A 13,601-nucleotide genomic window follows, 5' to 3' on the forward strand; every position below is an offset into this window, starting at 1 on the left:
TAAAAATACAAAAATTAGCTGGGTGTGGTGGCATGTGCCTCTAATCCCAGCTACTCAGGAGGCTGAGGCAGGAGAATCGCTTGAACCAGGGAATCAGAGGTTGCAGTGAGCCGAGATCACACCACTGCACTACTGCACTCCAGCATGGTGACAGAGCGAGACTCCATCTCAAAAAACAAAACAAAACAAAAAACCTAATGTTGCACCTAAAGGAGCAAAGAACAAACTAAACCCCAAATTAGTAAAGGAAGGAAAAAACAAAGATCGGAGCAGAAACAAATAAAGGAGAGACTAGAAAAACAATAGTAAAGATCAAGAAAACTAACAGTTGCGTTTTCTGAAGACTAACAAAATTGACAAACCTTTACCTAGACTAAGATAAAAAGAGAAAACTCAAAATCAGAAATGAAAGAGCAGTCATCGTAACTGATGTCATGTAAGACACCAAGAAACACAAAAATACTATGAACAATTATGCAGCAATAAATTGGATAATCTGTAATAACCTCATAAATTCCTAGACACATACAACCTACCAAGACTGAATCATGAAGAAACAGAAAATCTGAACAAAACAGTAACAAGAAAGGAGACTGAATCAGTAATATAAACTTTCCCATCAAAGAAAAGCCCAGGACCTGGTTACTTAACTGATGAATTCCATCATTGAAAAAAAGAGAGAACTTTGCTATGGTTTAAATATTAGCCCCTTCCAAAACTCATGTTAAAATTTAATCTCCAATGCGGCAGTATTGAGTGGTAAGGCCTTTAAGAGATGACTGGGTCATGAGGAACCTTGCCTTCATGAATGGGTTAATGCATCTGTGGATTAATTAACTAATGGGTTAACGGGTTATCACAGGAGTGAGACTGGTGGCTTTCTAAGGAGAGGAAGAGAGACCTGAGCTAGCATCCTCAGCCCCCTCACCATGTGATGCCCCATGCAGCCTCAGGACTCTGCAGAGTCCCCAACAGAAAGAAGGCTCTCACCAGATGCAACCGCTTGAGCTCGGACATCTCAGCCCCTATAAATATTAAGAAATAAATTCCTTTTCTTTACAAATTACCCAGTTTCACGTATTCTGTTATAAGTAACAGAAAACAGACTAATGCAAACTCTGCCAGAAAGCTGAAGAAATGCAAACACTTTCAAACTCATTTTACAAGGCCAGCAGTACCCTGATATGAGGTCTTTCTTAATGCAATAGTAAGTATTTAAGGCTTTGCAGGCTGCAAGGTCTTGTTTCCACTATTCAAACCTACTCCTGCAGTGTGGGCGGAAGCAGATATGGATGTACGTGAACAGATAAGAGGTGGCCATGTTCCACTCAAACTTTACATATGGAACTGAAGTAGAACACCTTCATATAATGTTCATGTAAATACAGCTCTTAGCTCACAGGTTGTAGAAAACACAAAAGGGCAATAGGCTCATGGGCTGTTATGCTTTAGCGCAAGCACCATTCTTTTGGACTTGGAACTATTCTTAGTAAAAATCATAGAATCACTAATTGCACAATTTTCTGTGGGTATTCTTCACCATGGACTGAGAAACAAAAGGTATGGCATGGATGAAATCTCCCAAAAGAACTGCAGGCCATTTCTGGTCAATCAATAACCAGGGTGTGGAGGGGTGAGGAGGAGACTGCACACACCCACACAAACACAAGCCTCTGCATCACACAGCAGAACGGGAAGCACAGCAGGACCGACCCTTACTCTGTTCCCGCCCAGGCTGAGACAGGCCCAGCTATGCTAGAAATTCCTGGCATGTGTGGAAGGAAACGCGCATTCTGCAAAGCAGGCGGATTTCGGCACATGTCAGCGATTTCACCCCCGCAGTGATGATGATGAACTTCTGTTAACATCGACATCAGCAATTTCAAATTAAAAGAGGGCTTATCTCTCAGGGCACAATTTCTAAGCGTTTCAAAAATGGTTTACATGGCACCAGAAGAGGGCAAGTGATTAGCAAATCACTTCTGAGAAGTTTCAACATGTTCCCATGAATTCCACTAACAAGAGCTGTCCAGAAAGCCCAAAGTTGCTTAGTGAAAGGATGCATTTTAGAAAGCTCTAGGTGGTCCTCACTGACACCCATATGTTTTAAATAATCTCATCATTTCTCTCAATTTCATTAAAATATTGAAGTGAACAACAATTAAAATGGAATAAATGGCCAAGGGTGGCACTTTTCAAGTACAGCAACTCCAAGAGTCTTCTGACAATGCAGCTGGCAGCAGGTCTGGGTGCGCCCTAGAACCTGCACTTTCCACAGGTGCTGCTGCTGGGCCCAGGCTCGTAAGTCAGAAATGCTGCTCAGAACAGCTTACTACGTGATCCCAGGCAATGATGATCCATCAATATCAGGCTCACTGTGTCAAAATCACCACACCAAGCCTGAAAAGCATAGGTTGTTTTAATTAACAAGAATTATATTTATTTAAAAGTCTGTCTCTCTCTCTCTCTTTCTCTCTCTTAGTTTGCACCAAAACACAATTTGGGTGGAGAATCCATAATTTAACATAATACTTGAAAAGATCAGGTCATCATAGATAATTTGGTGGTCCTAAAGTGTGTACCTGTCCATTTAGGGGGAAAATATGATCAAGGTAGATGTGAGGAAAGAGACAACACCAGAGAGACGTAAATAACATCTGTGTTCCCCTGATGGAAGTTTCCTGCACATCGAGTGGTCATCAAATGCCTTACAGCTGTAAACATCACCCACAAGCCGGCCTACCTAGTGACTTTGCAGGAAAGATATAATGAGAGTCTAATATAACTCAAAGGGAAGCTTTTTTCAAACTAAATTCCATAATACAATGGATTTCTGTGCAGTTTTTTAGTGTGAAAGAGTCTGGAAGAATAAATCTCTCACACACACACACACACACACACACACACACACTTCTGTCTTGAATCGTCAGCACTTCCTAGATACTTTGATGGTCCTAAGAATGCTTTGTCAAACACACAAAATAGGGAGCTGCCCATTAACGAACAGTTACCCCAGCCCACTGGCTACATCCTTTCCCAGAGAATTCCTCCCTGATTCAAGGTGTGACTGGGATAAGAACTTTACTCTAATAGTACGTTTCTGGCAGGAGGGTTAAGCTTCACACACTTACCCCTCAGTAAGTCTGCTTTCAGTCCAACCCCTTTCAGCACCAATCACATTTGAGGAGCAGTACAAAGCAGCTGAGAAAACTGGGAATTAAGACAAAAGATCCCAGAAGGTGGGAGGAGGAAGCATGGAAGGAACCTGAGGCAGCCAGGAGGAGGAGTGCCTGTCAGTTATGCACCCAGGCTGCCAGCACCCACCAAGCCTGCCGGGGCTGACACACAGACAGTCCTGGCCACTCTGTGAAGATGCACAGGCCATGTCTGCACTGCAATGGCTCCACTTGGAAAGGTCGACATGTTTACTGCAAAGGCATCATACCATCATCTAGTCCATCAACTGATTACCGTAACTCAGACGGCATGAAAAGTCTGACACAGTCCATCTGAAAAGGGCATAGCTCTTTTAAAAAGGAGAGCTTTCCATGAAAAATAAAATTCAACAAAAATGAGACAATTTACTCTCATAACCGTGGTCAATTTGGCGTCAACAGTTTCAAATGTCCAGCTACACATTCAGGGACCGTAATCCTATAAATTCTAAAGCCGAACTTGGGGAGGTGTGATAACTCTGTTTCATTCTCTAAGAGCAAGTAGAAAAACCTAAAAACACACCCATAAGGAGCACATCACACCAGCTCAAAGTGGAAATGTGCTCCGATGCAGCACTGTTCTCTATCGCAACTCCAAGGGCTGAAGCCCAGCCAGACCCCCAAATGTGAGAGGTGGGCGCGCTCACCCTGCAGTGAATGACGACCACATGCTGGGGGTCGCTGTTCAGCCAAGACTCCTGCGCCTTGCATATGGTGCACATCTTATCCAGGGGCGGTGCGTGGAGTTCTGGCCAGCCCACATCCATGATCTGCAACAAGAGAGGGGAGCTTCCTCAGTTTCCATTTCCTGAAACCTTCTGAGGCCATCTCACAACAACTTCTTTCATCATCGATGTATTTCATTTGGGAGTAAAGAGCATGCTGGGTGACCCTTTTCTAAAACTCAGTGAGCATGAGGACCCGCACTTCCTTCACTGGGAAGAAAAAACAAAGCGTTATACTGCCCATGTGATGCCGCTTCTTCCAGGGGCTCGTCTGCTCTTCCGCAGCTGGGGTGACAACTCTAGAAAAGTCTTTGAGTTGCTGATGGTGCAGGTTGTGTGAAGAGGGCCGCAGTCCAGGGATGTCTCAAACAGGAGTCTGAGGCCCAAGCTGCTGCCAAAATCTCCCCACTGGGGTTAAAATCCCAGTTTGGAGACGGCAGCCAGCCATCTCCTACACACTGTGCAGACAACACATCAGAGACAATCTCCTGGAAAGGCAGGACTTAAGAAGGAAGCACCTTCAAAACCCTGATTAAGTTTGGTGCTTGGACAAAGAAAATCACCACCATGCTAAGGACACAGAGACTCTGTGCAGAACTGCAGCTCTGAGCCTCCCGAGGCTCACACAAGTTCACAGTGGCCCACAGTGGCCACACGGGGGAGTTGTTTTTCCTTTGATTTCCTTTTGTCAGTGGGCGAGGGCAAGGAGCTCTATCTTATGATGAAAGTCGTGGAAATAGTGTAAAATTGTCGGAAATTTCAGAAAACTGCCAGGAAGTAGGAAAAGTCACTATCCCTGCCACCACTCAAAGACAACCACTACAACGTTTTCATGAATCCCTTAGTCTCTTTTCTATGTACATTTAGCATAATTGAGATACTATTATACATAAATTCTATACTATTATTAACTAGTATTAAAATAAGCAACTTATCATGTTTCTGCTTTGTTACTCTAATGGCTGCAAAATATTTCAACATATAGAATATACACAGCCATATGTATCATAACTTATGTTGACTCAGTCTTAAAATTCTCCCAAATTTTGCTATTGAAAATGATCATGGAGGGTGATGGGCAAGGGGAAGGAGAGCATTAGGACAAATACTTAAAGCATGAGGGGCTTAAAACCTAGATGACAGGTTGATAGGTGCAGCAAACCACCATGGCACATGTGTATCTATCTGTGTAACAAACCTGCACGTTCTGCACATGTATCCCAGAGCTTAAAAGTAAAATTTAAAAAAGAAAAATTAAAAAAAAAAAAAACAATGAAAATTATCATGAAAAGAGTACTAGGACCGTAAAGAGATACTAGGAGAAGAGATCCCCATGCTGATGGAAATGTTTTGTCTCTTGTTTGTGGTGGCTGAACAAATCTATACATATGATGCAGTTTTGATTTTTTCTATACATATCTTTGTTATAGATTTGTTCCATGCATACATATATGCAGTATCTATGAAAGATCCCAGCAGGTGGGAGGAGGAAGCATCATGTGTACAGATTTGTTCTACACATATATATGTAGTATTTATCATCTATACCCATGATGCTGAGAAACACGCATGTATGCAAAACCAAGGATATGTGAGTGAGGTCCATGGACTACACCAATGCCAACTTCCTGACCTAGATATTTTACTATTAGTGTTGTAAGATTCTCCCACTGGAAAGACTGGGTGAGGAGTGCAGGAGATCTCTGTATTATTTCACAACTTCTTATGAATCTCTATTGCAAACTAAAAAAAAAAAGTAATAATTAAAAAAATTGATTATGAACAATTCCTAATACTCCTTATCAAGTCACATTCCACAAAGACTAGTAGCAAATCATTTTTGCACAAAATAAGCATTGTTTACATTTTACAAAATGCAGAATATAAAGGGATGAACTCCGTACCTTTGGGTTAAGCTTCGTAAGGTCATATCTCTTTTCTGAAAGGTTTAATACCTATAAAGGAGAGGAAAAAATGCCTTGTATAAAATAGATTTTAATATTTTAAAAATTTAATACTTTAATTTTTATTTAATTTTAATTAATACTTCAATTTTTTAAAAAATACCTAAAATCTTCACACTCAAGAATCAGGGGGAAAAAAAGGTTTTAGACAAATCCTTGACGTCAGAGACTTAAGGAGAAAACACACTGCATTTTTACATGATGTTTCCCTTCCAGGTACCGAGGATCAGAAAAGATTGAAAAGTATAGATGTGTGTGATCACAGAATAAAAAACAAATAAAATAAGTAAGATAAGGATGGCATACAGAACCTTACACATAAAGTCTATATTCTACTTCATTAACTAGTATTAAACCAGGCAATCTACCGTGTTACTATTGCTTTTTATTTTCATGGCTACAAAATATCCCAACATACAGGATATATATATATGCACACACACACATATGTATAAAATATATAATATAAAATATATATACACATATATATAAAATAACTTCTATGGTCTTGCTCCTGGCAACACAAACTGACCCAACAGAGGGGTAGCACATGGTGGGGAAGGCCATCCCTCCTCTATAGCCTGGTGGCCCCAGGCCTGGAAAGGGCCAAGTTCATGCCCAGCCAAGAGCCACGGCCTAAGTTCACTGAAAAATCACAGCCATTTGTGGAACCTTGCCAAATACTCAAGTAGAACAAAACGAAAAATAATAATAATAATAATGTTCCAGCAGCAAGGAGCCTTAAAAATTAACTCAACGTCCCTCTCACTCCGGAGTCAGAGATGTGAGGAAAGAGGAGGGCGGGGGCTTGTTCAGGTCACCCAGCAAGCCCTGTTTATGACAAGGTGAGGCGCTGTTTTGAGACCCACAGTTCATTTCTAGCCCTGCACAAGAAAGGAATCCCTGCCATAGCCATTTTGCACAGGGAGCTCTAGCCCTGATAAGGCCCCACAGACAGGTGCTGGCCAGGACTCCAGGCCCTCTGCATGGTCTCTTTGGGGAAGGTGGACTGGGGAAAGGGGGAAGGATGGCCAGAGAGGGGACTCGGGATGCACTGACCAGCCTGGGAGTGGCTTCCAAAGGAAGGAGCTGGGGTTCTGCAGAGCACACCACCTCCGTGATGAAGGAAGAAGCCCTGGGGATGAGAGGGCCCCTGGTGAGAGGCACCACCATCAGACGGGGCTTGGCCACCTCTTCCTACCTACCGCCAGGTCACAGACAAGATGGGATTCAAGGGGAGAAAGAGGCAGGAGACTGAGTGAATCAAGGATCGGGGAGGGGTCAGGACACAGGAAGCACCTGGGCCAGGGCTGCTTTGGCATCAGACGGAGGCCACATCCTACTCTGCCACTTGGGTCCACCTCTCACAGCCACTGATGCCCTAGTCATCGGAGCAGAACTACAAGGGAGAAAATGACCGTCCTGTAGGCTTGCCTGGCAGATTAGCTTTACCACAGATAAGGAGGCCTCCTTACTAGAGATAAGAAGGCAAGTAGAGAAAGGGCTCCAGGGAGCTGTCATTCAACCCCATTAGTGACCATTGACAGCAGAAGGAAGTCAGCCTCCACTTGGGTTAGCAACCATGGGAACAGAAAACAAGGGGCCAATCGGAGGGTGAAAGATGGTGAGAGACTGTTCCGCATTATTCCTCAGATGTGGGCTCCACCATCAACTTGACACGTGTGTTTTGAAAATCAAGCTGTCTCCTTGTCTCCAGGGCAGCCCCTGGTTTCTTGGGCGCCCACCTAATTTGTCTTTCTAATTTCTGGCTCAGGAGGAGAGTCACAAGTTTGTCTTTTGATACCAGGGATGCAGCATGGGAGAGCAGGGGTGGCTGGCCAGGGAAGTGTCCCAAGGCACTGGGGAGCCAGCCTCACTGATGAGTGCGGGACAAGGCAACAGCCATCCCCGTGTTCAGCAGTCGTGTGTCCCTGAAAGCTACCTACAGAGACACATAAGGCTCCTCCCCAGGCGTGGCGCAGAGAGACAGAGGACGAGGGCGCCATGAACTGCTGTGTGAGCCCAGGCCCTTGAGCTTCTCCCTCATGTGTAAACCAGTGTTCTGTGGGTGCCTGTCCCCACACAGTGCCTGCTGCAGAGCCTGCCCAAAGGCTCCCGGAGCCGCCCACCACTCACCAGGTAGTTGTCCCCATGCTTGGACTTGAGCATGCGTGTGACCTCCTGAAGGTTGTGCAGGTAGGACTCCTCGGAGCAGCCAGCAGGGAAGGACACGGCGATGATGCGCTCCGTGATGTAGGTGAGGTCCAGCCCGTGGCCACCCTCCATGATGGGGCTCAGGATGACAGGCCTGTGAGAGAGCAGTGGGCAGGTCAGAAACAGAGTAAGGAGGCGACAGACATTCATCCTCCAGGAAAAAGGTGAGGACGACGGACACTCATCCCCCGGGTGTTCACACCAGCACCTGGGCGGCCGGCTACAGGAATTTACAGTGTGCACAGCCTCTACGCTGTGTTCCCATAATGGTGGGCGGTGTGGGGAGGGGCACAAGATCGAATTTTCCTAGCAGGGCATGACTGGGTATTGCAAGCTGCAGGCAGGGAATGCACAGAGAGAAAGCAACTCAGAGCAGTGACACATGGGCTCAGATGCAAAAGCACGAAGGCGGGAAGGACTTTTTGTGGTTTCACTGGGAGCAGGAACAGAGTCCCAGGCGAGACTCCTGGAGAGGGAGACTCAACCCCACTCCGAGGTGTCAAGGTCAGCACGAGGGAGCACCAGGAGGGGCGGGGAGGAAGCAGGGATGGTGCGAGCAGAAGCCAAACATCAGCAAGCAGCTCCTCGTGTCTGTATGCAGCATCCTGGGGCAGGTGCGGCCAAGGATGAGGCTGGTGAGGTGGCCAGCTATGGTCGTGGGGGACCCTGCAGGCCCAAGAAGGAGGCAAGACCTCATGTGGAGAGGGGACGAGCTGGGGAAGAATTCAGCAGCTGCGTAATCAAAGCGGCCTTTCATCTACTGAGCAGAAGTTCAGCAGACTCCTATCAGACAGCTAAGAGCTCCATGCAGCCCCGCTGGGACCCCACCCAGCTAACCACAGACCAGGTGGATGCAGGGTAGAATGTGGGGCTGGCCACCCAACCAGGTGCCCAGGTGGCCAGGGCAGACCCCCAAGTGTGAGATGAAGACTGTGGAGGAGGGAAGAGGGAAGAGGGAAAAGGGCAGAAATGGTCATGTTATGGCCAGCAGGCTGAGGACTTGGGCAGGACTGGCATTATGGGAGCCAGGCACCCAATGTGACTGGAGACAAGGGCCTCCCACAGACCAGAGCTTCTCCACCAGCCCTGTGGGCCCCAGGGAGACCTGAGCCCCTCCCCAGGAGGGCTCCTAACATTAGGGCTGAGGGTGGTATCCAGGAGGAGGTGGAAAAGGATCCAGGGAGAGGGGATGGGGTTGAACCCAATCAGTGCCCACATGAGGTGAAGCCAGAGGCACGGGCGCACAGGACGTTTGCTTGAGTCCCACCAAAGCGCTGCCACCAGCTCTGGGGTTTTCATTTTTACTACTCCTATGTGTTTCTCTCTGTTTTAAAATTTTGGAAAAATTCAAAACCATATAAGATGGTTTTGCAAACTTCCGTGTACCCATCACCTAACTTCAAAATCACCAACACACAGCTAACCTTTGTCCATCAATACCCCCAGCAATCTCCTCCACCACTTTGATGGCTTTAAAGCAATCCCAGATATTATGTAATTTCATTTATAAACCTCACAGTATTGATTTCTAACAGATAAGGGCCCTTTTTGATTAAAATGTCTACAATGCCATTATCACACCTCCAAAAGAAATAATAACATCAAACACCCAATACCATACATTTATTTTTATTTTTTTCAAGACAGAGTCTCGCTCTGTCGCCAGGCTGGAGTGCAGTGGCACAATCTCGGCTTACTGCAATCTCGGCCTCTTGGGTTAAAGCAATTCTCTTGCCTCAGCCTCCCGAGTAGCTGGGATTACAGGCGCACACCACCACACCAAACTAATTTTTGTATTTTCAGCAGACGGGGTTTCACTATGTTGGCCAGGATGGTCTCGATCTCCGGACCTTGTGGTCTGCCCGCCTCAGCCTCCCAAAGTGCTGGGATTACAAGCGTGAGCCACCGCCCCCCACCCCCGGCCCGTACATTTATTTTTTAAGGTTGATTTGTTCAAACCAGCATCCAAACAATTCCCAAGGATTTTGTTTTCTCTACCTTATTTATCAGACATGGATTTAATTCCAATTCAAATGTTTTGAACACTGTTAGAACAGAAATAAAGCGCCTCCTGCAATCACGAGGATCCGTAGTGAGTGCCTCTCCAGAAGATGCTGGCTCAGGGCCCCCATCATCTGCTCTAAAGAGGCTCTTGCCAGCACACCCTGGAATCTCCCCCAAAAGTGACACTTCCACAATCAGGCCTCAGCAGTGCAATTATTTATTCAAAGACAATCACAGGTGTTTCTACCAGCTGGGCTTCTGACCCTGATACAGCATTTAGAAAACGGATAGAAAACCTGGCCTGTATCACCTTTGATTGGCAATGCTTACAACCAAAACAGAAATTATGATTTCTACAGAACAAAATGATGCCATGCCCAAGTTTCCTCTGTGGAGAGCTGACCTATGGCCAGAGACACAGGAATGCATGACCCACACAGACACTCACCCCAGAGGTTTATCACGGCACAGAGAACTGGACAGCGTGGAACTCCCTGGAGCCTGCAAATAACAAAACAAGGATCATTTTGAAGTTTCCTTTCTTGCCAGTTTACATGGCACAGACACCACTGAGAGGGAACAATGACAGCTGTCCCACAGTTTAATCATCAACAGCAAGTCAATCGTAACTACTGGCCCACCTTATCACCTCGGAAGGGTCTACACCATGGTGAGCTGCAGCACACAACATGGTGTAGACGCAATGCCACTAACCAGCATCAGGATGGGCTTCCACAGGAGCCAGCGAGGCCACCCTCCACTCAGGGCAAGGTAGGCATCTCTCAGCCTGCAAACAGTGCCCTGCCCTCCAATACGGGAGGTGCCCGAGGACATCAGCGCCGTGACTATCATGGCTGCTATTATTTACTTGAAAGAACCAATTAATGAGTGACTTTCAGGAATTCTCAGTCATACCTACTCTTTTTTAAAGAGCCTATTCAACAGGGATAAAAGACTCGAGTTATCATTACTTTATAGTCATATAACCCTTCCTTGCGTGTAAGGGTTGTTATATACTACGGTGACAGAGATTTACGATTTCAGGAAAAATGCCCAGCAACTGTATGAGTAAGGCGGCTCTCCAATATTTCAGAAGTGAGGAAATTGGGGCTTAAAGAGGGAAGCGATCTCGTCAGATGGCAGAGGTGGGTGGGGAAACCAAGACACCCCCTACAGGGCTCCCTCGAAGGTTCTTTCTGCCCCAAGCCAGGTAATGCGGCACACAGGAGCCCAGAGACCCCCGAGTTGGGGGGACACAGAGCCTCCGGCACTCCTCCTGCTCCCCGATTAACGCAGGCCCACAGATACCACCATCAGAGGCATCAACACCCCCAATTACACCTGGGATCCCACTCAGGCAGGTGCAGCTCACCTGGACTCCTTTGGCAAGAAATGAACAGAAAACAAATTCTATGGATATTTCGGAGACCAACAATACAGATGTTTTCCTGAAATCACACCAGTGCAAAGCCTAGCACCAATCCCAAAACCGCAGAGATCATCATCTCGGCCTCCCAAAACAGGGGCAGGATCTAGGGGCGTGCTCTTCAGTTCTACACCAAGGTGCCGGCGAGCTCTGCCCTGGGTCCACCTCCTCTTTGTTTTTCCTGGGCAAGCCCCTTGGCCACTCCACTTATTTGTCTCCTGCCTTTTGAAGTGAGAATAGTAACAGACAGGGCCACTCTCACAGAGCTGTCCAGGGATTCACTGAGGGAATTCTGTCAATGGCTTGGAACCCAGCCGGGCACCAGATGGCCACTGCCCATGCTGGACAGACCTGCTCAAGTGAAGTCCCGTGGTCTCCAGACTCCACCCACCCCTGACTTCTGAGCTGCACCACCTGCTCATCCCCTGTGCCTACATAGCTGCAGGAGCCTCCAAACATGTTCCTATGATCTTCTCAAAGCCCTAACCTAAAGCCTTTCATAGCTCAGACTAGATAGCTACAAAACCAGAGACCATTCTTTTGCCTAGTAGAGCAGCAAAAATAAAAATTTTGAAAACATTTTTTAAAGTTTTGGTGAAATATAAATGGATGCAAGATTTCAGAGGACAACTTATCAGTGTGTATAAAGAGTATTTAGAATAAGGCCGGGCACAGTGGCTTACACCTGTAATCCCAGCACTTTGGGAGGCCATGGCGGGTGGATCACTTGAGGCCAGGAGTTCAAGACCACCTGGCCAACATCATGAAACCACATCTCTACTAAAAATATAAAAATTAGCCGACGTGGTGGCATGCATCTGTAAACCTAGCTACTCGGGAGGCTGAGGCACAACAGTCACTTGAACCCGGGAGGTGGAGGTTGCAGGGAGCCAAGATCGTGCCACCGCACTCCAGCCTGGGCAACAGAGCAAGACCCTGTCCCAAACAAATAAACAAAACAAAAAAAAAGTATTTAGAATACAATCCCAGAGGCAAACCGAATGCACTAAAATGAAGTCTCCGAAAAGGTAAGGAAATGATACATCAAAAACCTGTTTAGGTTAATTCATACAATCTATACATGTAACACTCAAATTCAAGCAGCACAGATGCAATCCTAATAGAACCAATCCCATCATGGGGAAACTCAGCTTAACCAGGGTCCCATCTACTTCAAAAAAGTATTCAATAAGCCTACATCTCAGGGGAGAACAGTAAGGAGTTTGACCGGCCATGGTCCTGGGTCTTACATGAACCCACCAGGATCTGACTATATGTGTCCCACATCTTGACCAGACCACACATCCAAAATACAGTGACTCCCATCGCAATGCCATGCTGGAGTATACTGGCCCAGTTCCTACAAGTGGGCTGCCACTTCAGACCCTATGTCACTCATTTTACCATAAAAGACTAGCATGCAACTTAACATATAAACAGCATTATGATAACTCATTGGCAAAGCTATTTAACTCTCATATTGCACATCATTCCAAGATGACAACCACACAAATACATAACTGCTCACTGCTGGCACCAACGTGATGGGGTAGGAGTGTCACCGTCCCTCAGGCGGGGCCCTGACAGCAGGAGGGAAGGAGACAGGGGTCCCGGAAGGCATGAGGACTCTGCTGTCCCTAACAGAACCCAGGGCCCATTTCCTCAGCTGCAGAGTGAGAAGGGCAGGTCAAACAGAGCCACGGGATCTTCTCAATCCAATAATCTCTGAATCCAATTCAGCATTAAGTGTTCAAACCCCGAAACCATACAAATTGCAACCACTGCCAAAAAAACAAACCAAAAGAAACTCTTTTAAATCAATAGTTACATAATTTCTAAGGTCAAGGCCAATGGAGGAAACTGTAATCTGTGCTGTCACCACAGGGAGGCCCCAGCACCTGAGCTGGTGAAAAGTCAGAAAGAGTGTTGAATTGCACAAAGTTGCTTACATCAAGTGTTCGGAAACACAGGGTTCCTGTAAAGTGCCCCAGCATCGCCCAGAGACACTCCTTCCTTAACCTCTGCATTGGGAAGAGGGGCAGGAAGGAGGAAC

General features: G+C 46.3%; 1 protein-coding gene across 17 annotated transcripts in view; it reads right to left on the minus strand.

Moving 5' to 3' along the window:
- Window positions 1–13,601, minus strand: part of TNS3 (tensin 3) — a 309,033-nt gene that overhangs the window by 152,997 nt on the left and 142,435 nt on the right. For 14 of the 17 annotated variants that reach the window (XM_031665397.1, XM_031665393.1, XM_031665405.1 and 11 more), the window contains 4 exons: window positions 10,571–10,623; window positions 8,041–8,212; window positions 5,845–5,895; window positions 3,863–3,985 (listed from right to left, as the gene is read on the minus strand). In XM_031665397.1, coding sequence (XP_031521257.1) covers window positions 3,863–3,985; window positions 5,845–5,895; window positions 8,041–8,190 — 324 coding nt within the window. In that variant the 5' untranslated portion in view covers window positions 8,191–8,212; window positions 10,571–10,623. The remainder of the gene's footprint in view (window positions 1–3,862; window positions 3,986–5,844; window positions 5,896–8,040; window positions 8,213–10,570; window positions 10,624–13,601) is intronic. The other 3 variants (XM_031665402.1, XM_031665403.1, XM_031665404.1) reach the window with 1 other exon arrangement.

The sequence above is a fragment of the Papio anubis genome, chromosome 4, assembly GCF_008728515.1.
Source record: "Papio anubis isolate 15944 chromosome 4, Panubis1.0, whole genome shotgun sequence".
Classification (NCBI taxonomy): Eukaryota; Metazoa; Chordata; class Mammalia; order Primates; family Cercopithecidae; genus Papio; species Papio anubis.